The sequence below is a fragment of the Anabrus simplex genome, chromosome 1, assembly GCF_040414725.1.
Source record: "Anabrus simplex isolate iqAnaSimp1 chromosome 1, ASM4041472v1, whole genome shotgun sequence".
NCBI classification, from domain to species: Eukaryota; Metazoa; Arthropoda; class Insecta; order Orthoptera; family Tettigoniidae; genus Anabrus; species Anabrus simplex.
The window spans coordinates 40429886-40455938 of NC_090265.1; the positions used below are offsets into that span (position 1 = coordinate 40429886).

General features: G+C 36.7%; 1 protein-coding gene across 1 annotated transcript in view; it reads left to right on the plus strand.

Moving 5' to 3' along the window:
- Nucleotides 1-25002, plus strand: part of Fas1 (fasciclin 1) — a 219556-nt gene extending 194554 nt beyond the window's left edge. Inside the window, exon 12 of the mRNA XM_068226527.1 lies at nucleotides 19135-25002. Coding sequence (XP_068082628.1) covers nucleotides 19135-19328 — 194 coding nt within the window. The 3' untranslated portion in view covers nucleotides 19329-25002. The remainder of the gene's footprint in view (nucleotides 1-19134) is intronic.
- Nucleotides 25003-26053: the final 1051 nt, after the last annotated feature.

Genomic DNA, 26053 nt, shown 5'->3' on the forward strand with positions numbered 1-26053 from the left:
ATTTTGTTAATCCAACATCCTGATAGTACCTTAATTGTAAGGATAGATGGAAATCTTTCTTAAAAAATTACTTCTATATCAAACACTTTAAAATTAAAAAAAAAAAAAAAAAAAAGAAATATTCCAAGCAGGAGGACCTTGCTAAATTGTTGATTTTGTATTCATCAGTTTTTTCCTTTTTGCTTCTCACTTTCAAAGTATTATTGTGTTAAACGGTGTTTCCTTGTTTATTATGCTATGTGTAACAGTAAAGGGACATTTATAATAATTATGTATCACCTTCTTATACATGTATTTCATAATACAGTCTAAGAACTTTTTCCTCTGTTTTTTAAATGTGATTCTGTTTTCATACTTAAACAAGAGAACATTGTTTAGTCGAACAATAACTGAGTAATGTAGTAAATGTTATACTGAACCAGTGTACATCCATCAAATGGCCTAATCTTTTTATTTTGTGACAGCAGTAGAGGATGTTGCAGGAACGCCGGGTGAGTTGGCGACTTAATACAAGCTAAATCAACACAACTGGGTTTGTCAAAGTCTAATTGGTATCATATTTATTTGTTCTGAACTTATCTCCCTTCTTCCGAGTACAGTCCCGCATGATGTTTATCCAAAATCTGCAAACAGTTACTGATGAACGTCAGTTTTGATCCTACACTCACTGGGAAAAAAGCAAACCATTATGTATTTCTCACAAAATTTAATGTTAGTCCATTTGAAACTTGGTAAAAATCAAATATTATAACATTAAAACAATATGGCAATCTATTTTAAATTAAGTAGCCCATTTGGAAAGTTTCAGCTCAATAATTCTGAAAATTGTCCACCAATATGAATTTGGAAATGTCCAAACCTGGAGCTCTGCTCCATTTCGTATGCAGTCCATTTGTCCACATACACTGAAGAAAATGGAAATTGCAACACCCAGAAAGAGTGGTGCTACATTGCTGCAATTGAACATGCAGGATGAGTGTTTGGTTGTGATTCGATGATTACACTTTCAGTTCCCTCTGACTGCAAGTTTGGACAACAATCAATACAGGATGTGCCCACCACGAGCTGCAATACATTGATGAATTCATCGAGGCATGGAGTCAATAAGGCCCTGGATTGCTTCCTGAGGAATTGTGGCCCATACTCGCTGCACTGCACGGGTCAGTTGTTCCAGAGTGGTGGGTGGCTGAGGATGGTTGGCCAGTTGTCGACCCATCATGTCCCACATATGCTCAGTAGGACTGAGTTCCGGGAATCTGGCGGGCCATTCTAAGGTGTGATGTCGTGGAGAGCTTCTCTGGACATGCGTGCAGTGTGAACCTGGGCATTGTCCTGCTGAAACATCCCATTAGCAATGTTCGCCATCATAGGGACAACCACTGGATTGAGTACCCTATCAACGTACTGTCGATCAGTCATGGTGCCCTCAACTAGCACTAATTGTGATTTCATATTAAAGCCAATAGCTCCCCAGACCATAATGCTTGGTGTTGGCCCTGTGTGCCTCTCGACAATAAGATCTGGGTGGCCTCTCTCCCTGGTACGTCAGCACACACGATTCCGGCAATCACTGCGGGCAAGACAAAAGCGCGATTCATCACTAAAGATGACCCTATGCCATTCGTCGACCCACATCGATCTTTCTCGGCACCAGGCCAGCCTTACACATCACTGTTGTGGGGTCAATGGAAAACCTTATGCAGGGACATGGGCTCGTAAGCCAGCTGCACGCAGGCGATTACCAACTATTTGTTGTGTAACATGGGGTGCCACAGCTGCTCGAATTTGCGCTGCTGTTGAATGGGGTTCCATCCGGGCCATCCGAATGATGCGGCGATCCTCTCTCACAGTTGTCCATCACGCTGGGCCTGTGCCAGGTCTACGAGTGTGGGTACCTTCATTTGACCACTGCTGCCATACACGTTGTACCGTAGATGCCTGTCGGCCAACATGTGCAGCGACAGTCCTTAGCGATAATCCAGCCTCACACAGCCCAATTATCCGAGCCCTCTCAAACGGTGACAGTTGTTGATAGTGTGCTCTTCTCTGTCATCAAGGCATGTTTGGCGGGGAACACTTCACTCCACAGACTGCAAGTCAACTACGCTACACCAGAGTCCGTATACTGGAATTGATTCCTCCGCGACCAATCACTTGGGAGACCTGTAGCAACAATCCAATGGGTCTGAAACTTTGATCGTTTACATACCTACATGGCATCATTCCATATCTTGAAAATCAACACAAACGACCACTGCCTTCATGGTGTTGCAATTTCCATTTTCTTAAGTGTATTTTCAACACATTTCCAATGCCTCAGTAGTGGGTATTACCACCTCTAGCCACAGTTACAGCTGTGGTTCAATCTGGCACGCTCAGAATGCAATCTTGAATGTTCTCTTGTGGTATGAGCTCCCATTCTGTCTGGAGTGCAGCCTGAAATTGAGCCAGTGTGTCAGGAGGACAACTCCTAGCATGCCTACCGAGCATATCCCAGGCATGGTTTATCAGGCCTCACCGTGCGCTCAATTCAGACTTCATCCAAGTACTCATATACACAAATGGCAATGTGTGGGCAAGCATTGTCATGCATCAGGATAAAGTTCTTGCTGATGACAGGTGCAAAAGGCACCACATGATCCACTAAAATCTCCTTGACATACAGTGGGCTTTCAGACTTCCATTCTCGACAAATACAAACTCTGTGCCTGCAGCGGTGGTTAATCCCAGCCCTGACCTTCAGAGAGCCTCCATTGAATGGTCCTTGCAGAAAAAAGTACAGGGTGAATAACATTCCCCGGACTTTCTCCATACTCTCTCCGTTCCATCCAGTGCCCTCAAACAGAATATGGATTTTCATCTATAAACAGCACTGAGCATCACTGCTCCACAGTCCAGTTTCAGTGAGCATTGACAAATTGCATCCAAGAGGCATGGTGCTCACGTGTAAGCAGAGGTCCTGTGGTGGGTCTCTTGGGCTTCAAATCCACTTCATACAACCCCTTCTGATTGTCCTTTCTTTGATGTTCCTATCCCATACTTATTGCAAACAATTTCTGGCCTTCCCATCTGTTGTGTGTCGATCACAGAGCTTGCATTATGAGAAAGCAATCATCACGCTCATCAGTGCTTATCCTACGACCAAAACCAGGTCTTCTGGTGAAGATATTGTTCTCTCTGTACCTTTTAACAGTTCTGTACACATTAGAATAAGACATGCCTATAACTTCTGCTACGTAACGTATACATCGCCCATCCTCTACTACTGTAATGTCATGGCCCTTGCTGCATTTTCAGGTGAAAGAGCCAGTATGACTTAGAAGCAAGACAAACTGTTGTAGACAAGCTGTAATATCTACAAAAATACTTGGCACAAGAATTCAGAGACAGCTGTTTGTGGTTATTCTTGTCCAAAGGTGGGAAATGGCAATATTGGTGTTGTGATTGCCACGATCAATAATGTTTACTAATTATAGTGCTGAAACTTCTCAAATGGGCTAATTAACTTATTACAACAATATGGCAATGTATCATGTCATAATATTTCATTTATACAAGGTTTCAAGTGCACTAACATATTTTGTCTGAAATACGTAGTGTTCCGCTTTTCTTGGCGGTGAGTGTATTTTGATTTGGTCACTAAATCAGCAGTTCCTAAACAACTGCTCCAATTACTTCCAGTGTAATCTATAGGCCACTTTCAAGTCATAATATATTTATTTCCTAAAACTGTTGGAGAGAGGCATAGGGCTGAAATCAGGTTTTTCAATCTGATTCTATGCTGAGCTTGACTCTCTCAAACCATAACCCAGCTGTTGACTCTCCTCTGCCACCAATCTCCTTTGCATCCTCATAGGTGTTCCCCTTCTCCTCTGTTCCTGCAGATTCCCCTGAAGACTTGTTGGAGATGTTGTTGTCAGATCTTTGTAGGGTGTGAGGCTTGTTCAAAGAATAACTATCCATTCCTCCCATCTTCATAACAAACTGTTATGCTTTTCAGCATTCAGTATACAAGCCCTTGTGAATTTACCAAACACCTCCTCAGTCCTCTATTCAACTATCTCTGTGATCTGAATATTGACAATACAATGCAAATGCAAAGTCATATTGGTTTCCGGTAAGTGGTGCTGATTAGTGGTATCCTTCCAAAATAACCAGCCATTTTCTGTGCATTTCTGAAACAATTCGTTATCACTCCTGTTAATTTGCAAGTGTGTTGCAATTGTCAAGATGTCTGAATATTATGAGCTGTGTATCAACATTAATTTCTGATTCAAATTGAGGAAAACATTTACAGAGTCACACGGTGTTGTGGAAAAATTCGCCGAGACCGGAGAAAGTGCTATGGATCAGGTTGAATGTGAAAGTGTTGCTGATGATATTTTTTTGACATCAGCAGCGTTGGGAACTATGAATTCCTGTCTGAGGATTGAGCGGAAAACCGCTGGTAGGATCTCGAAGTCTTGAGATGTTTGAGAGAAAATGTCAGGAGGAAAAACATCTTCTGGAGCTACACCATGACAACTCACCAGTTTGCACATCACTGTTGATTCTTGATCTTTTTTGAAAACAAAGACAGCTGTGCTTTCCCATCCACCTTACTCACCTGACCTAGCCCTGGCAGACATTTTTTTTTTCTATTCTGTTTTCTTCTTGTCTCTGCCTAAGTCTCTGCTGCATATATCAGTATGGGTGTTTATGTATAGTACATCTTGTACATCATTTCCTTACTCTTATATCATACTTCCTTCTTCAAAACTAGATTCTGTACATTCTGGCTCTATGCATTCACTTGTTGCACCCTTTTGCTAATTTGTATGCAGCCTTGTATTTTGCATTAGTTTGCCTCCTGATTTAAATGCAGGAACAGATAAATATATGGGAGGAAGTTATGTCATCTTATGGAATGAAGTTCTCAGCACAATAGAGTGAAGTGTTGGTAACAACACAAAACAAGAACTGAGCATATAATGGCATGACATTAGGAGGATAGCAGGTGAAAAGAGCTGAAAGCTTTAAGTACCTAGGAAGTGTAATTGAAGAAAATGGAGGAAACAGGATGGAAATCAATGAAAGAGGAAGGTGTGCAAATGTGGATTTTTTAAGAGTGTGGGAGGATTGATATGGAACAGGGATGAACTACAGAAGTAAAGGAATTATCTACAAGACTTATTTTGTGCAAATTTTGACATATGGATCAGAAATGTGGGTGATGAAGGAGAAGGATAAAAGTAGAATACAAGCAGAGGAAATAAAATTTTGAAGGTATCGAGTAGGTAAGAATGGACAGAGTAAGAAATGAGAGAGTTTGGGAAATGGTAAATGAGGTTCCCCTACAAGATAAGATAGAAAAGTCAAGGCTGCAGTGGTATGGTATGTTAAGAATGAGAGAAGAGAGGATACCAAGAAAGATGTTAGACATGGACTTGAAGGGAAGGAGACCTAGAGGAAGACCGAGGGACAGGTGGCTGAAAGGTGTAAAGAATAGCACTGAGGCAAGACTGTACAACAGTGAGAGAAGAGAAGTGGTGGATGGACAGAAAACGATGGAGAGTCTTATGTTCCAAGCAGACCCAGCCTGTGGTTGGAAACTGCTCCAGATGGTGATGCCTCTTACCTATTTGAAGCTGTCCACACAATTTAAAGATTCTGACTTTGAATATTTATGATTCCTTTCCCTGCTCTGTCACCTCTTGGTATCAGAATACTCTTGCTCTTCTCCACACTGAATTTTCATACTGTATTTACAATTTTCTCAGTTATCCAGTTGTTCTTATACTTCCTTAGTCTCCCTCTTAATGAATATTCTTCCTCAGATTTTCTTTGCACTACTTAAAAATGCCCTTTTGAACTTGGACCATTCCTGTTCCACATTTTCAAGTTATGCTTCAGGATCTTCTGAAAATGTTCCTGTACTTCTTTATCTCTTAATTTCCATACTTTTATTTTCTACTCTCTTGTCCCCTTTATTCTTTCCATTTCTCCCACTTTCATTCTTGCTACCACTAGTACTCTTTTGTCTCCATCAAAAGCTTCTCTTGGAAGAGTTATGTCCAACATCGGCCTATGATCAATTTCACTCTTTGTCCTTCTCCCAATTTCACTCTTTGTCCTTCTTCCACCTTAACCATATCTTCCTGCTATTTTTCTTTCTAAACCGCACACATTGCTCAATAACTATATTTAATAGAAACAAAGAGAAGATCTCTAAGAATTCTCAAATGACATACAGTATTTCTTTGCAGTTGTAAGAATAACATTATAGAGGGTGGTGATTATTGTTTGAAGAGGAAGTACAACAAGGCAACCATCCTCTATTAACATTAATCAGAGGGAAAAATGGAAAGGGTCAGACTCTTTGAAAAATTAGGTATCAGCCGAAGAAAGATGAGGTCCATGAAGACTTCCTAGGCTCATAAACCTAATACCGTTGGGGGCAAAAAAAAAAAGAACAAGAGATGTCCAAAGGAGGTCAGGTAGAATAGATGAAAGTGAGGAGCCTGGCACAAGTAAGTAGAAACAATGCCAGAACTCATGTAAGGGCCCCGTGGTCGCCAACCCATGCTCCCAAGTTAAGAGCCCCTGGAGCCTTTCTTAGTCACCTCTTTCTTTTTTTGCTTTACATCGCACCGACACAGATAAATCTTATGGCGACCTCTTACAACAGAGAAGAGATACTGTGGTTGTCATTATACTGCCCCTACCCACAGGGAGACATGTGATAGGGAAGTTAAAACAAGTTAAATAAGAAATAAAGAACCAACGTGTGTCTGACTCCTTGATTGAATGGTCAGCACACTGGCTTTTGGTTCAGAGAGCCCTGGGTTCAATTCCTGGCCAGTCTGGGGTTTTAACTACATATACTTAATTCCTCTGGCTTGGAGACTAGATATTTGTGTTCGTCTGGATACACATTTCTTTATATATTTACAATGCACTATACTACCAACTACTGAAGAAACACACGGTAGTGAACATGTCCCTCCACATAGGGTTGCACCAAGAATGGCATCTGGGCCTAAAACTGAGCCAGAGTCTTAAGTGCCTATCCAAATATATTGGAAAAAGGTTAGGGATAATAAGAATAAGGTTCTAATGTAAGGATATAATGACTGCATCACTTTTCCCCATCTATTTCATCAATTTGAAAACACCCACTTGCTTCCATGAAACATATTATTCTGTGACAAGTGGCAATTTCATTTCAGTATATATATGTAATTTATATTATAAAGTGTTTCAACTGACTGGAAAGTTTTGGCATTCACACTTTTAAATAGTTTGTGATCTACATCACTTCCTTTTAGTCCGCTGACGTAAGAAAATTGAGACTGTTGAATATATCATGTGTAGCCTACTGTTCTATTGAACTGTGATTCTGATATGAAGAATGTCCATCAATCAACAGGTGGCTTGACTCAAAACAGGGACTTAATAGTTCTGAATGGCATAACACCATTAAACTGCAGGGTAATGTAGCTCCTGCGAGGGTTTTCCACAGAAGTACATCACCCATTGCAGACCCTGTAGAGAGACTGAAACTCTTGCACAATGGTCTTGGCTCCTGCCAGAATTGGGACCTGCTGAAGAAAACTAGACATCATCTGATCAGGACCAAGATAGCTTCAGTCCTGGCCATCAAAAGTTGTGAGGTCTGAGAGGAAATCCACTGCCTTGCAGCCAGTTGCACTGTTGACATCCAGGCAATCAATAAGAAAACATGGTTAGGCTTCCTCCTTGATCTCACAGTTGGATTTGAAACTGATAAAGTTATGAGCCCACAGCTAACTACTATATTTTGAAAATATTTGCAGACTTAATGTTCCTGTTATAGGGTTTCTGGTGGGCTGTAGGCAAACAATTCCCAAATATATTTGTGACTTTTGAGTCCACTTTGGTATAAGAAAACAAGCTGTTCAGGACGCAGGCCTATTAGCATTAAAAACAATCTCCCTTCAAATTTAAGAAATCATTTGTTCACTTTGCAACAGTAGACTTTGTAAACAACACTATGAATATTGCCTCTGTAACCTTAATCATGAACTTTAAACAAGACATTTTGCTATACCATTCTTTGCTGTAACGGCAACCCATAAATTGAAAAAATGAATTATGAAACCTGTGTTAGATTCTCTTTACCAGATACTCCTTTCATAATTGTTTCTTCCCTACAAAGTTTGTCCTGGCTTTAATTAAGATATCATTGAACCAGACATTTATTTTATGTACTTATATTTATCTAAGTGCTTATTATTTATTTAGTTATTTAGTTAGTTATAATGCGGCCATTATTGTAGTAGCAAATTACATTTGCTTACAGTCGCTCATCACCCTTTTTCCCCAAGTAGAACAAAATCATCATGCAAAGACAGTAAACGTTATGAAGGGTGATGATGAAATGATACTAATAGGTTTTGATACCATCACTCAGTTATTTGGTAATTTTTATTGACAACCCACTTGTGTTCATGAACAAGCTTTCATTGTTCTCTGTGCATTAGACTGCAAGACTGATCCCAGCAGTGAAAAATATCTGAGGCATTTAAAAAAAATATATTTTGAAAATTCTGTAGGCTGGAAAACTGTGTGTTCTTTTGTTAATTCACATTGCAAACTACAAGAAATATTATCATTGATATATCTATATATAACTGGAAATTTGCTGGATGGTATTACAATCTTGTCATTGATCAAAAAGATAAATGTTCAAGGTTCATGTGAAAATTATGTGCATGAAACTTGCATGGTTACTTTATAATATACGGTCTAAAATAAGCAATGTGTCTTACTCAGAAGCTTCTAGGAACAGGAGGAGTACATTTCCAACATTTTAAATTCATACTTTAAGAAAAAAGTGATGGGCATATATTAAGAATACAGTTATGTCAGGCAAAAATGCCTTTTTTTCCTAGCCTGTTGGTATATTTACTTCCATTTTTGACATCTGAAAAAATTCAGCAAAAGAATCATTTATTTTCTGGACACTCTTGTAAAGAGCTTTATAATGTAATATGTTTCAATACCACTGAAATATAAAAAGATCTGAAAATCTAAACCAACTCGGGCATCCAGGTAATATTTGAGAGGTAGAGCATAGTGTAAGTTATGCTGGTGGAAACTTCTCTGCCTCAACTAGAAATTAATAACTTTTCATGGGACAGGTCTTTAAATCAAATTTTTTTTTTTTCTCTTTCTCTTTCTCTCTTTTTTTTTTTTTTTTTTTTTTAAGGTATAGAGTAAATTTTGGCTACTTGGAGAGAAGTGGTTGAAATAGATTAACTTTTGGTATGTAGACATGCATGTTCCTTACTGAATTTTTCAAAATTACTTCATAGGATTATTTTAATATTAAACTATTTTCTAACAGTACATTTTGGGGCTAAGATAATACAGGTGTAACAAAAATGTGCGGCACAAATTGCAGGACACATTCCTTACACATAGACAAAGAAATTATGTTATATGAACATGGGTCCGAAAACACTTTGTTTCCATGTTACGCCGCATTTCGGTAACTCATTAATCATGGGAAACACACAAGAACAGAACGTACCACCATACCACATGAAACTCTTTCTCACAGGAAATGTTCAATATACCCTCCGTGAGCTTTGATACATGCTTGCCAAGATTGTACTGATCACTGAAACAGTTGATGTTACCCGTAAACAAGCAATGAAGTAAGTCACATGACAACAGGGACATGTAAAACAAAACACATTAGGGGCCTACACCTGTGATAATGACACCATAACCAGACATAACCAAGAGTGCATGTTCCCCATGATTCTAACATTCTGTTCTCATATGTTTCTCATGATTAATGAGTTGGAGACAATGAGGTGTAACATGGAAACAAAGCATTTTTGGACCAATGTTCATATAACATAATTTTTTCGTCTATGTGTGAGGAATGTGTCCTGCAATTTGTGCCCGTACATTTTTGTTACGCCCTGTATATAATACATAGGGAATAAGAAATAGGGAAAATACAAAATTTTATTTCCTACTTATTTCAGAAATTTCATGTTTGTGAACTGATGTAGGCAAGCATGACCAGCTAAGTATCTGTAGAGTGTGTTATTTGGCTATCAAGCCATGTGTTGAGCTTTCACTATTTGGCAGGGAGTGGTGATGACAGTATAGGAAGCATGAAGTGGAGTAAGGATGACATGAAATTGTAGAAGTATTGTAAAGAAAGGAATAGAATTAAATACTTTGATAGATATATATTTATCTGATATTGTAATAGGAATTGAATCATGGCTGAGAAGTGATATTATAGATGTGGAAATTTTCTCATGGAACTGTAGTGTTTATCGTAGAGACAGTTTAGAAATGATAGGAGGGGGAGTATTTATACTGGTGAAAGAAGAATTTTAAGTTACGAAAAAGTTAAGGATAAGGAACATGAAATTCTAGGTTTAAGATTTATCTCTAAAGACCATAGGCAACTTGATATTTTTGGGGTGTACAGACCTGGCAAGACTGGCACTGCCGCTGATGCAGAATTATTTGATAAGATAATCAACTATATGGGGAACGATGCAGAGAGGAACGTTATTATGGCAGGTGATCTGAACTTGCCAAATGTTAACTGGGAAGGAGAATCAGAAAGTGATGGAACCAACTAGAGGAAAAAAAAAAAAAATTCTAGATGTGGTGCTGATAAAAGATGAGCTCTACAGGGAAACTGAGGTGATAGATGCTATAAGTGATCATGAAGCTGTCTTTGTTAGAGTTAAAAATAAATTTGTTAGAAAGGAGTGTTGTAAAAGTAGGACTATTAGGCATACCGTATGGCTGTTAAGAGTGGAGTGTGGGGAATTTTTAAAAAGCAATTGTGATCAATGGGAAATGGTAAATAAAAATGTAAGCAGCCTATGGGATGGGTTTAAAGCAATTCTGAGGAGTGTAAAAACAGATATGAACCTTTAAAAGTGATAAGGAATAGTACCCATTATAAATAAAGAAATTAAGAAGGAAGTGCAGATTAGAAAAAAATAGAGGCAGGAATGGTTGCAGGAGTAAGGACAGATTGAGGGAGCTCATTAGGAAATTGAATTCAGCAAAAAAGTCAGTTAAGGATAACATGATGGCAAACATAAGTGGGAGCCACATGAATTTTAGGGAGCAATGGAGGGACATATATAGATACTTTAAGGCAGAAACAGGTTCCAGGAAGGACATTCCTGGGATCATTAATGAACAAGGGGAGTGTATATGCAAGGAATTACAGAAGGCAGAAGTATTCAGTCATCAATATGTAAAGGTAGTTAGATAATGTCCTGATAGAATAGCCAACTAATAATGGCGAACTACTGAAATTTACCCACAATAATAAAGACATTTATAAAAAGAGATAAAAATTGAAAGATAGAAAGGCAGCTGGGGTTGGTAAGATTTCTGGGGATATATTAAAGCTATAGGTTGGGATATAGTGCCATATCTGAAATACTTATATGCTGTTTGCATGAAGGAGCTATACCAAATGAATGGAGAGTTGCGATAGTCACCCCAGTGTACAAGGGAAAGGGTGAAATTCATAAACCAGGAACTTACAGGCCAGTCAGCTTGACATGTGTAGTTTGTAAGCTCAGGGAAAGCATTCTTTCTGATTATATTAGACACATTTGCAAAATTACTAACTGGTTTGATAGAAGACAGTTCGGGTTTAGGAAAGGTTATTCCACTGAAGCTCAACTTGTAGGAATCCAGCAAGATATAGCAGATATTTTAGATTCAGGAGGTCAAATGGACTATATCACTATTGACCAATCCAAGGCTTTTGATAAGGTAGATCATGGGAGATTACTGACAAAAATGAGGGCAATTGGACTAGACAAAAGAGTGGTTGAATGGGTGGCAACATTTCTAGAAAATAGAACTCAGAGAATTAGAGTTATCTGATCCTGTAATGATTAGGAGGGGGGGTCCTGCAGGTCAGTATTATTGGACCTTTGTGTTTTCTTATACATATATAAATGATATCAGTTGAGATCTGGAATCACACATAAGGATATTTGTGGATAATGTTATACTGTCGTCTTCTTCTTCTTCTCCTCCTTTTTCTACCACTTTTCCCACACCTGTGGGGTCGCGGGTGTGAACTGTGTCACACATGTGGATTTGGTCTTGTTTTACAGCCGGATGCCCTTCCTGACACCAACCCTATATGAAGGGATGTCATCACTATTGCGTGTTTCTGTGGTGGTTGGTAGTGTAGTGTGATGTGTGAATATGAAGAGGAAAGTGTTGGGACAAACACAAACACCTAGTCCCCGGGCCAAAAGAATTAATCAGAGGCGATTAAAATCCCTGACCCAGCCGGGAATCAAACCCGGGACCCTCAGAACCAAAGGCCTCAATGCTGACCATTCAGCCAATGAGTCAGACAGATAATGTTATACTGTATAGAGTACCTAGTAAATGAGTTACAGGATTGTGAGCGATTGCAAGGGGGCTTAAACAATGTAGTGAGATGGGCAGCAGACAATGGTATGAATGTAAATGAGATGAAAAGTCAAGTTGTAAGTTTCACCAATAGGAAAAGTACTTTCAGTTTTAATAATTGTGTTGATGGGGTGATAGTACCTTGTGGGGAACAATGTAAGTACCTAGGTATTAATATAAGGAATGGTCTTCATTGGGGTAACCATAGTAACGAGGTAGTTCAGAAAGGTAACAGATGGTTATGAGAGAGTAGTTAGGGGTTGTGGTAAGAATGTAAAGGAGAGGACGTATAAGTGTCTGGTAAGACCCCAACTAGAGTATGGCACCAGTGTATGGGATCCTCTCAAGGACTACTTGATATGAGGACTGGAAAAAATTCAAGGGAAAGCAGCACAATTTGTTCTGGGTGATTTCCGATAAAGGAGTAGTGTTACTAAAATGTTGCAAACTTTGGGCCGTGAAAACTTGGGAGTAAGGAGACGAGCTGCTCGACTATGTGGTGTGTAGATAAATGAAGTAATCCACCTAATCTAAACAATGTAAAATTAATACTTCAGTTTATTTTAATTATGGTATTAGTTTCGGCCTATTGATATTAGGCCATCATCAGCCATAAGGTCTTAAAACAATTTAAAAAACTAATTGGCCATACATGTAATAAAAATAGATAGCATAATACTTGAAAATAGTTCTGAAATTTGTTAGGTGTTCATAAATTTAAATTTCTCTGTCCTCTCTATATAGGCTGAAATGATAGTTTGACTTTCTAGCTAGTGACTTTCTTGTGGGTTGTTTATATATGTTTGGCTACTACTCAAACAGTAAATATCAAAAGTTTGACACAGCATAGGAGACCAAAAATTCTCTGTAGAGATTATCTTCTTGTTTAGTCTTAATTGAACTACTACTACTACTACTACTACTACTACTACTACTACTACTACTACTACTCTTGATTCAAGTACTGTATCATGATCTCATAAATTTACTTGCAGTGGTGCCTGTTATTTTTTGCCATAAAGTCTTCTCTGTTATTTCCAGGCATCTTTGAAGTGGAGCATTCACAATGTGTTTAATCCAGTGCACATATCTTGTTGGAGCTCTGTACTGGCTTCTTTGTTCTTTAACTATCTCTTGAATTATACTTTTTTACTTACACCTCAACAGAGGAAACTTCAAAATTGAATTATTTACTGAACACTTCTGCTTTTTAGACATTTTCAAACTATATAAAATATATCTAATAACTTTTATCACCATGCAGATGTACCATGAGTTTACAGACACTGTAAACACTTCTAAGTGGAAGTTACCCACTGCAGAACTAACCTTCACTTTTTTTTTTTTTTTTTTTTCAAAAACAATAATGAGAGCAAGAAGTAGAAAAAGACATCACAAGGGAAAGTGAAGGAAAACCATAAGTTCAAGTGGTTATTTGTGTAGTTTACAAAAATGGCCAGTTGAAAAAGTCATAGAATGTTATTGTTTGCATAAAATCATGCCAATAACGACACTGAAAGTCAGTGGATTTCTGGGGACATTCCAGGAACAGACTTCGTCTAGGGACAAAAAGTGACATTCAGGGACTGTACCTGGAAAGTGGAGATGTCTGTTAACCTCATCCTAATTATCCTTCGATTACAAATTAATCACAAATGATCAAATACCTTGCTTATCAGCATGTTGTATGAATCATGTTAAGTTAGGTAGGCTAATGGAAAATATAAAATAGGATATGTATGGAAATCCTCTAAAGTAAGAATATAAATATAATTATTTGAAACACACAGTTTTCCAGCCTTAAATTTAATGATGAGGTTTTTGTATACGTGGAGCAGTCTTTAGTCTGTGTGTGGATCATGCACTACATGTGTTTGTAGCACTGCACCAAGTGAGCTGCACGGGGCATTCACCAACTAACCGAGCAAACATCCAGCTTCTGTTTCAGGCCTCTGTCATAGTACAAGTAGCTGGTTGTGGACAGAAAAGCCCCCAGCTGTAGGAATATTCCTCATTCACATAATAACATTATGGTAATATTTAATTACCTTTCATTCTTAATAAATCCTTGAGAGAATGATTTTTTTATTAATACTATTGAGTTTATAAGGAGTGACGTCTTTTTCTGAAAGGTTCTTTTCAGTTGCCTTTTACAAGAGACAGGTAACATCAAGCAGGTAGGCAATTTCCAGAATGTGATTTTTACCTGTTCCATTCATATCTTTATCATCATCATCATCATCATCATTATAATCATAATCAACAGTTACCAGTCTTTATAACAAGATTTGTTGGGAACACATACCTGTCCAGTTTCTCTTATCTTCCCAAATCCTCCCCACTTCTGCTCTAGTCCAGTTTACTCCTCTTCATTATGTACAAACTTGGATTATTAGAACACCTATTGCAGATAATACTCATGGAGTCTGGAATCATCCTACTGTTGAGGGTAAATCTTCCTGCACAAGTCTCACAACATAATAACACAGATGTTATGCTTCTTGCTTAATTGTGATATGTTAGTCTGTGATATGGAGCCCAGGTGATGTCGCTCCTCTGCATGAAGTTGGAAGTTTCTGGACGTTGTACCTTCTACTATCCACATTGTGTTGTTTGCACTAACATGATTGGCTTATTGTGGTATTATTATAACAGAATGATGCAATTGTTATGCAGATTTATGTACACAGTGGTGTAGTTCTAAACAGTAAATTGATGGACTAATCTAAGGCAGGATGTGTGATATCCTTCTATGTATCAAACTTCTTCTCCATGTGCATTGTATTTCAGGTTAGCCTTTGGATATAAAAATGTACCTGTATAATACCTTTCTGTTTTTGCTTCAAATAGTTGCTAAATACCATTCGTTCTTAGAATTGTGTGTGCACATCCTTGTAATTTTCTATAAGCTTGTTATATTTTTAGCACTGACTCTGTGAGCTCAAGTTGATGGGTTTAATGTTGGCTCAGTCCAGTGGATGTGTTTGTAGATTTACTGACACATAAAAGAACTACTCTGGGACCAAATTTCCAGCATTCAGTAATCTCCAAAAATCGTTTAAGTAGTTAAGAAGTAAAAAGAAAAATTATGTTCAACTGTATTGATCAATTAATCTTAGATAAAGGATTATATTCTTACAGCTAATCAAAACTATCAAATACTTATAATATATTTAAACAAACATGTTTTGCCTCTTTTTAAAGGCTTCTTCAGTGCATAGTTCTTTTGATCAACAACATGTATATCAGCATAGTATTGATAGAGAATTTGACACATGGGCAAGAGCCCTAAATGCAGATAAGGATTGATTGATTGATTGATTGATTGATTGATTGATTGATTGATTGATTGATTGATTGATTGATTGATTGATTGATTGATTGATTGATTGATTGATTGATTGATTGATTGATTGATTGATTGATTGATTGATTGATTGATTGATTGATTGATTGATTGATTGATTGATTGATTGATCTCTAAATTCTAAGTCAAATCATTAAAACAAAAATGATGCTGAAATTAAATTTCTGAGAGGCTATTCTTAGAAGTTACTAAATCAAGATAACAATTCAAATTAAATCTAAATCAAATTATAATAAAGAAACATGAGAGGTTATTCTAATTAAAAGTTCTTAAATTAAGATAACAATTTAAAATTTAAATAAAAATGGGGAACTGAAGGAATGTATGCCCAACCCTGTGGGTGGGGATGGTAGAATAATACCCACAGTATCCCCTGCCTGTTGTAAGAGGCGACTAATAGGGGCTCCAGGGGCTCTGAACTTTGGAGCATGGGTTGGTGACCATGGGACTCTCAGCTGAATCCTGGCATTGCTTCCATTTACATGTGTCAGGCTCCCCACTTTCACCTATCCTATTGGTCAACTCTTGTTCCTTTCCTACCCCAACGGTATTAGAGCAATCGAGGTCTAGGGAGTCTTTCATTTTCACACTCTTTGTGGCCCTTGTCTTCCTTTGACCGATACCTTCATTTTTCAAGGTGTCAGATCCCTTCCATTTTTTCTCTCTGATTAGTATTATATAGAGGATGGTTACCCAGTTGTACTTCCTCCTTAAAACAATAATCACCACCACCTTGTTCCATTTCTGAATGGGGTCAGATATGAAGCGAGATGAATCTTCATATCAATTTTTTATGACTGGATGCCCTTCCTGATGTCGACCTCATCAGAGGAATTAATGAGATGAAATGAATGATGTGATTTATGATAAGAAGGGAGATGGGGTGAACTCCAGTGCCAGCACATTAGCCTACTGCTGTCAAATAGCACCTACTCAAGACTTAACGTCTCCATCCAACAGATGAATAATCATCAACAGCGTTATATGCCCTCACTCCATATGAACACTGTGGAGAGGTTTGGAATTGAATCCTGGTAAAAGAGTAGGAACACAGGACAAACATAGAAGGAGAAAAGGATCCCAATCTTTCCATGTTCATCCTCGTCTTGTATTTATGTTGCTCCCTCTTCCGACACTGCCCTGCCATTATCTTTGTTCTAGTATAATTGTTCCTTTCTTATTCCCTCCCCTTTCTCTCTCTCCCTCTCTGACTTGATTTGCCTAGGAAAATAATGGACTAAGCCATGGAGGAGACCTTGGTGACAGGGGTTAGATACTTTTTTTTAAATTTCAAAGTAGAATTGTAGAACTAGAAGTCACAGAACTAGCTGCAATTATGGGGTTGTGGCAGGGATTTGGATCATTCGCAGAGGCTTGATAACTGTCCACTGAAAGGTATAACAAACTATATTGGATATGTTTATCTTGCAAATTGTTCTATTTGACAGACCAAGAATTACTTGAATATGACTCAGCAAACGAACAATGATGTACCCTCATGACATTGCCAAGGAAACTTTGTAGTTGCTGTACGTAAAATCTGGTCTTTCTCCAACATCACATTTTCACAACAAAAGAACCAGTTTAGTATTATGCAAACTTGTGTCATTTGAAGCACTCACTGGAAGAAAAGTCAGAACCTATGCCAGCCTTCTGATTTCAAGTCAATTGAAAGTATATACAGACAGCACACTCCCTCACCATGGCTAATTTCTTCTTATACATGACAATGACTCAAAAAAATATTATTTCATGGGAAATGCATAGATTTTGCATATTGTCACTGATTACAAAACCACTATGATACAATTAATTGTCTTCTGAACATCTGATACACTTTCTGTACAGCATTTCACAATATTTTGCATTCATTGCAATTGAAAAAACTACCATCTCGCAGGTGTGTTAGAAAGCAAGCAGATCACAAGGAACCCTGAGACAAAACTCTTCTATTCATTCTTTACAACAGCCATTGTATTCACTAAAATACTCATTTTTGAATAAAGCAAGTGGATGAGTCTGTTGTCCAAAATTTGGAAATGGAGTAGTCAAGTAAATTAAGTGCAAAAGTAGTGGTTTCTATGACACATTATCTGTGAATTGATTATATGTGAAATGGATGTCTTCTCGTTATCCTCTTACTCTCTTCTTCTGCCTTAGTATATCAAATTTGGTTAGAGGACTTCACGTTTTGAGGTATAAATCATTTTTATTTTTATGGTCATTCCTTTGTGGTAAATCATCTTCTTCTGTTTCCTCATAGAAGGTTGGTAACCATCATGGAGTAAGTTGCTGTATTGTGGATGTCGAACTGCTGTCGGAGGTTCTGCATCCAGTACAATCTTCTCTGTCCGTGTCCTCATTTCCTTTCTATCTTTCCTTCTGCACTGAGTTATAGCAGGCTGTATTTGTCATTCAGAAGACGTGACCAAAATATGCTGCTTTACTGCATTTTGCAAGAGTTAAGTCTTGACATGATTTTCCAGCTCAACAGAGTACCTCCTCATTAGCTGCCTCTGTGGATCAATTGGTAGAGTGTCGGCCTCCGGATCCCAAGATAGCGGGTTCAAACCTGGCAGAGGTAGTCGGATTTTTGAAGGGCAGAAAAAAGTCCATTAGACACTCCATGTCGTACGATGTCGGCATGTAAAAGATCTCTGGTGACACATTTGGTGTTTACCTGACAAAATTCATTAAATCTCAGCCATAGACGCCCAAGAGAGTTTCGGTTTACTCGGTCTGCCATCTAATGGGCCTAGAGTAAAACGGAACGTCGAAATTGACGAGCAGACAGCCAGATGGCATCAAATTGAAATGTCTGCACATGGTAGCTGAGGCCATATGATTATTATTGTTGTTGTTGTTATTATTATTATTATTATTATTATTATTATTATTATTATTATTATTGTTATCGTCCACCAATGGGATCCTGAACATTCTGTGATACTTCCACATTTCAAAGGTCAGTCATTTCATTGACAGTGCCTTTAACATTGATCCTACAAAGCACTGGTGACACACAACACTTCATGACATGCCAACGAGTATCGAAGGTCATATTGCACTCAAGATGTAATGTCAGAAACACACTCTTTGCGGTACCAATTCTTGTTTTGATTTCTGCATCTGGAACTCTTTCTTGTGTTAACCAGCATCTGAGGTGCTTGAACTGAAAAACCCTATCAATGGCTTTTCTGTTCAGCATGATAACAGTATTTATGATATTGAAAGGATCAAAAGATTTTGGTATGATATAAGGTCAATGGAATTATTCATGTAATAAACATTATGATATTATTTCTTTTTTTCAGGTTATACTATCGAATGGGATAGTGAGAAGATCAATGTGTTTCGGCCTGATGTCGAGTGTACAAATGGAATTATTCACGTGATTGACTCGGTGTTCCTAAAGGAACGTGATGTAAATGTGGCCGGCAATGGTGGTGTCTCACTGCTTGTGCCACACATTGTGATGTTGTTTGCAGCCAACTGGTTACTGCTCTAGACCTAGACAGCTTGTTGGAATGGCTCACCAGTTCAGTGGAAACAAGAAATTTACTTTTCTCTTTTACAAATACATGAAGATGTTGTACACCATAATTTACTCAGTCTACTATTTTCATGCTTTGATGCCACATCATCCTCCATGAAACAAGAAGTGTTATTTCTAATTCTTGTATAATAATGTAATGGAATCCTACTCATCATCCAGAACAACTGTTTAGCTCATATGGTGTCAGAGCTAATAGTCATAAAATTGATAAGATTCTGGAATTTGATGTAGTCCTCAATTTGTAGAAAGGGAATGTAAACTGCCTTGTGTTAACTCTAATATCTAATTAATATCATAGTATGGATTGGTGTGCCATTTTAATGAAAATTTAAGAATTCCAAATAATCACAATAAAAAGTCATAGTCATCTTCACCCCATCATTATCATCATCATCATCAACATCATAACCACTTCCACCATCTTTTATTGTGAATTTTTCTTCATTACCATAATCACTATCATTTCATGGAGTCTCATTAAGAATAGCTAATATTATTATGCTAGGAATAGGGTGTAACAAAGAGGCACACTGGATAAAATGGAACTTGCATTCACAGCCAATAATGTATATGGTTTGGTCAAGTCATGTGACTGAGCCATTTTAAAATGTATATAAGCCCATTGTGACGTGAAACACCACCATCCAGCTGATATGACTTCCTTCTCAACAGACTCCATGTTGTGTCTCTTACTTAGCCCAGCTACAAATTATTGTTAAGCCCTATTCCAAGTAATACCATCAATAATGTAATTATGGCAATGTTAAATGCGATACATGATTTGGGCACTGTAAAGTTGTTTGGCTTTGAAGGTGTTTGTATTTTTACTATTTTTATCATCTTTACTATACTGTTGTTATCACTAGAAATAAAATAAAAACCATGTTTATTTGTGAAAACTTTATTAAAATTTCATCAGTAAATATCTCTTTAATTCTAGGATAGTGCCTAGATCAAGATCATACCCATACAAGGGAGATTATATTGACTGATTACATATTGCAATATTGATTTTAAGATGTAGAATAATATTTATATCATTTCACTTATTATCGTGAATTTAGTGACTGAACTTGTGATGAAACAATAAAAATAATTGCAAAAATGTAAAACAACATAGGTAATCTTTTAATCACAGTTGCTAATCCAAATTAAGGCAATATGTCTGATTTCCTTCCACCCCAACATGTTCTCAGTTTATGTGTTCCATATGCGCTCTTCACTTTTAAGAATTTTATAGCAAACACCTTTCAAGGACTGTTACTGCCCAGCTCAGATCTGAAGGTTCAAAAGCTGTGTGAATACTACAGTAGTTACATAGCAGAAATATGGAAATGGAATACCATACTTGACAATATTACTGAGAATTTATATAAGAGCAGAAAATGGCTAATCTCAACGTAATCTATATCTGACTATGTCTGGATATTTTCTTTCCAACTGGAATTTAAAATGTTGTTTTATTCTCTTATAATTTTATAATCATATGAAGATTTTACATAGTTGAGTTCATTACCAGATGCGGGCATCAGATAGTTTGTTTTCCTGACATCCATTTTTGTTACATTTGGAGAAGTATTTGGTAACTGGTTTGACAATGTGCAAGTAAAAAAGCAAATGAGTATATTTTTCTTAGAAGGGGAGACATTCAATCAAATAGTATGTATACTGTGAAATTTTGAAGTGATATCTTCAAGCTGTGACAGCATAAGAGAAACTTCATGACTGATCAGAAGGAAATCAGGAATAGAGTCCTGGATGTAATATTTCACCTTTTGTTGGTTCTATGTACATTGCCATTTTCTTTATACTGTCCTATAGGTACAAAGAAATTTCTGAAGTCATTTTAGCTGACATTTTATTCCTAAGTGGGAGTTAGAAAGAGAGACGAGATATCAACATAGAACAAGAGTAAACATCAAGGAAATGTTTTGTTAAAGCATACACATCTACAAATGGTGAAATAAATTTGCAATAATCCAGGTTAAATCCTAGTATTATTAAAAATATATTCAAACAATCAGAAGGTCTTAAGTATTTCTTTGCCTGGAGCATAATTTCATTATTGGTTCTTTATTTTATTGTTTGTGTGTTCATTCATTTTTTTTAAGATAGTTGTGAATGTTGTAACTTTTGATTGAAATACTCATTACAATATAAGATGAGGATTTCAGGGTATCTAGATGTATTTGCTTTACATTCCAACTGTAATTAGATCATCAATGATCTACATTTCAATTATATTTCAAATGTAAATAAACTTGACCTAACATACTGCCACTTAAAAGAATTTGAACAAAGAGCTACATATCTGTATAATACTTTTTTGTTTTGTTTTTTTACAATGACAAAAATTATCTCTCAAGTATGATTTGCAGTGTCGTCCACAAAGGCTGTATCTTTTTAAATATTAAATGATATATATGTAAAATACCTTATAACAGTACAGATTGTGCAAAAATATATATATAATATTAAATATGAAGTTAGTTTTCAGAGTGAGAAAGTTTATTACCTTTCTTTGTGTGGCATAGGGAGAAAATGTAATATGAGGGATATGCATGTTGTCTGCAACTTTTTTTTTTTTTTTTGTTATCTGTGTAATGGGTATAAGCCTTCAATAACATATTTCTTTCCAGAGGAATTAAAAGGGACATGAACTACAAAATATGAAGCATTTCAAATCTTTTCGGTACTGTACTAAAATCTCATAGTCTCTCTCCTTCAAAATTTTAAGATGCTGAAGAGTCCATCAATCAATGTAGCTTTGCTAAATGCTGTTGTTTTTATTAATCTACACTGGCAGAAGGATCTTTGAGTGGTGATTTAGATATAGACCAATATATAGATAAAATGTTAACCATTACTCTCCTTTGGTTCACAATGGTAAAGATTTCTTTTTCCTGTTATTATACCGAATATTACATAATAAACATGAGAGTAACTCAGTCTCAAAACCTCATCCATTATAGAGGAGAGGGAATTGAACTTTGTTACACTGACACTGTTTTAGTGTATGAACTGATCTAAAATTTTATAAAAGGGTACTATGATTTAAAAATTACTTTCATGTAATTTCATGTCCCTTTTCAGTGATGCTATTCTGATACTCTGCTTCCAAGGCAGATTGAATGTTTGGATTTTCCTTAACAAAGACATAATTTACAGTCTAAATAAATTTTGTATGCTGAAAACATTGTGTGTGTATGTGTGTTTCTTATGTTTGATTCCACTGAATGTTGTGAAAATAAAAGGCATTAGTTTTAAGTGCTCCTTGTACATAATGTATAAGTAATATGAAATATTATTAATGTACGGACATACTTTTCAGTCAGACAACATGTTGAATATCACAAGATGTATGTAATAACATAATACTGCATTGCATCTGTTGTTTTTTATATTAAATATATTTTCCTGCTGAAAAGTATCCCCCATGCATTGTGTTAGATTGTGGCTTGTCTACACTAAAATTATCTGATGAAATGCTTCACTTTTTGATATGAGAGAATCAATAAAAATGTAATCACACATGTAAATAACATTCTAATAAAGATAATGAGAAATTAATCTAACTCTAATAAATAAAAACAATTTAAAAACCAACAGTGTTTCAATCCACTTTTAACTTTGCTCTGCTCTAAGTAGGTTTATATGTGATGTTCTAGCATGAAAGTGGACTTGAAGATATATAACATGGTGCAAAAGCTGCTGTAAAGGGGCTTAAGTTTGTACATTTGAGTCACTGCCAGAACTGGCAGAGCTGTGGACATAACATCAGACTTTATAATGATTCAAAATCCTACTAAGGTTATATTTTCATAAACCATATCTGAAAGCTACATATGCTTTTTGCATATTGGTAGGAAACCAGAATTTAATGTGTCACAGCAGTGGTTCTCAACAGGTGTGTCACGGCACTCTGTGCCCCAAGATTTGATAGATGTGCTGCGGAACTTCAGAGTCTTTGTGATATATCTGATGACAGTATTTACATAAAATAATTTCACGGCCGTAGCCGTGTTGAAACACCGGATCCCGTGAGATCTCCGAAGTTAAGCAACATTGGGCGTGGTCAGGAGTTGGATGGGTTACCACGCGCTGTTGGTGGGGGGGTAAGGGAATGGAGGAGCGGAAAGGAACTGGCCACCCTACCGCACGTAAACTCCGGCTCAGGAATACCTCTGCGGAGGTTCGGACCTGCCTTCGGGCAGAATAACCCTTACCTACCTAATTTCACTTAATATTCATTTTACAGGGGATTTCTTGCCTTACCCCTTACAATAAAGGATTTAGTTTTTAATTACAAACTTAAAATTTTAAGTTCTTACATAAAAGCTTAATTTGTGGTGAAATTTAAGACAAATAAATCCATAGACAGAAGTCTCTTAGGTTTACTATTCCTCTTGTTTCCTTCCATACTATTTTCATGACACTTACTCTTGGAATCAATTCATTCTCACTTCTGTTTGTTTGTTATATTCTGTCACTGACTATCTTCAGCTTTTCTCCTTTCAATCAGAAACTTACCTACACTGAGTTTAGATTTTTAAAACAATCAAAATTAACATAATTCATACTACACTTATCAAATTAACAATCTCACAATATGCCAAAATACAGACAACATGGCATTATAACTGAAAGCCTGCGAACAACTGCCTGCTGAAGATAAAATCTCCTGCAATGTTGCCAACTTGACTGATAGTGTGCCGTGAAAATCATAAAACGTTGAGAACCACTGTGTTACAGGATGTTAAATTGCATGCAAAGAAAAGGACTTTGCCATTCTGAACACACATGAAAACAACTCTACAAGTCAGAGTATTTTACAAATTCTTCCATCTGATATGAGCTCTTTTGATGGACACACACACTTACACACTAAAATGGATGGATTTACTTTTGGATAGTGAGTTGTGTTATGTGTATGCAGCATGGCCTCTGTATGCATCACTCTGTATTCATGGCATTAATCTGGTGAAGCTATGGTTTATCTTTGCTATATCCATGGCTCCACATTAGTACAAATTTACTAGCCTACAAGAGTTATCGGAAAGAATTCTATGTTTATAATACCATAGTTATGTACGTATGTAGTAATATTATAGAGTCAAAAGAAGAAGAAAGCCTTCTATACCAATTTGTTTCAATGGCTATGCATAGTTCAATAGTGACTGTTACTGAAAGGTAGTTAATTTTAAGAAAATGTCTCTTCAAAATAAACATATATATATATTTAAAAAGAGTTATATTGGAAGGAATATTTGGATAAAGTTTTATTATTTTAAACTTTCAGTTTTATTTCTGTCCAATATAATTCTGTTTATTTTTCTGTAAATGTGTATATGTGTGTGTTTGCTTGTGATATGCTCAGCAAAGCATTGCATTGCAATTGCATAGCTGAATCAAATGCTGCCTGTTTCTTCAGAGCATGCCTCATTGACTCAATAATAGGGCTATTATTATAAATAAAAGAAAATTGTAATTAATGAGAAATAGACTTGCACACCCATTTGTCACTCATTTTTATTTTATTTCACCTCACAAATTCAACTAAACAGGAACTCCCATTTGTAGTTGTGTAAAATAATATATGGACCAAAATAAAGTGAAGTTTCACATCTGTTATGTGAATTGTTTCTTCCAGCTTGTTCAGATGACTCAGATCTTATAAAATATACATTTTCCTAAGGGTCAAATCTAGGGAAATGAAGCTGAACATACAAAATTCACTAATATTTTTCTCTGGTCTATTTCTAAATCTCAGATGATCAGTATTTCATTGTTGTTTTGAGTCATCAGTCATTGGACTAGTTTGATACAGCCTTCCATACCTCCTATCTTGTGCAGTTACAACTCTACAGAATTATATTACTCTAATCTGCATGTCATTTTATGCCTTTACCCTTCCTCCATTATTCTTAACCCACCTCCCCTCTATACACACACCACGCTCCTCTTCAAAGATTAATTGAACAAGTCCTGGATGTTTCAATGTATGGAAGACGGTTGCCCAGTTTTACTTCCACCACCACCATCTAATCTACTCTGACCTATATGATTTAGTATCTTTCCATACATAGTCCATTCTATCAACTTGTACATTCTTCTGTAATATTACATTTCAAAGAATTCTACTTCTATTTTGCAGCAGCTACTGCCCTTAGTAAGAGATAATAGAAACTGAGAGTGCTGATCCTGATATCCCATTGCATGAACAACTACTGTAAAAGTACAAGCAGCACTAAACCAAGTCGGGAACAGAAAAGGCACAAGGCCATCATAATCTCGCCAAAAATCCTTAAAGTGGTTACCAAGACCTCAGTCAGCCTACTAAGGCCAATTTTTGAAAATGTATGGCAGGAAAGGAAATTGCCAAGGGGTCAGAAAAGAGGACTGATTGTGAAGGTCCCAAAGAAAAGATAGTCTGCAATAATTGGAGAGGCACCACAGTGTTGTCCATCCCCTGCAAATTGTTACCAAGAATCATTCTGAATCTGATCACACATTGCACAAAGAACAAGCAGTTGTCTGCAAAGATTGTGGCTGAAGCGATGTCATAACCACTATTCACATCATTTTGGAACAAAGCATAGAAAAACAGAGTTCACTGTATGTAGCCTTTATCGATTTTTAAAAAGGGATTTGACTGGTTGAACTGAAATGCATAGTGG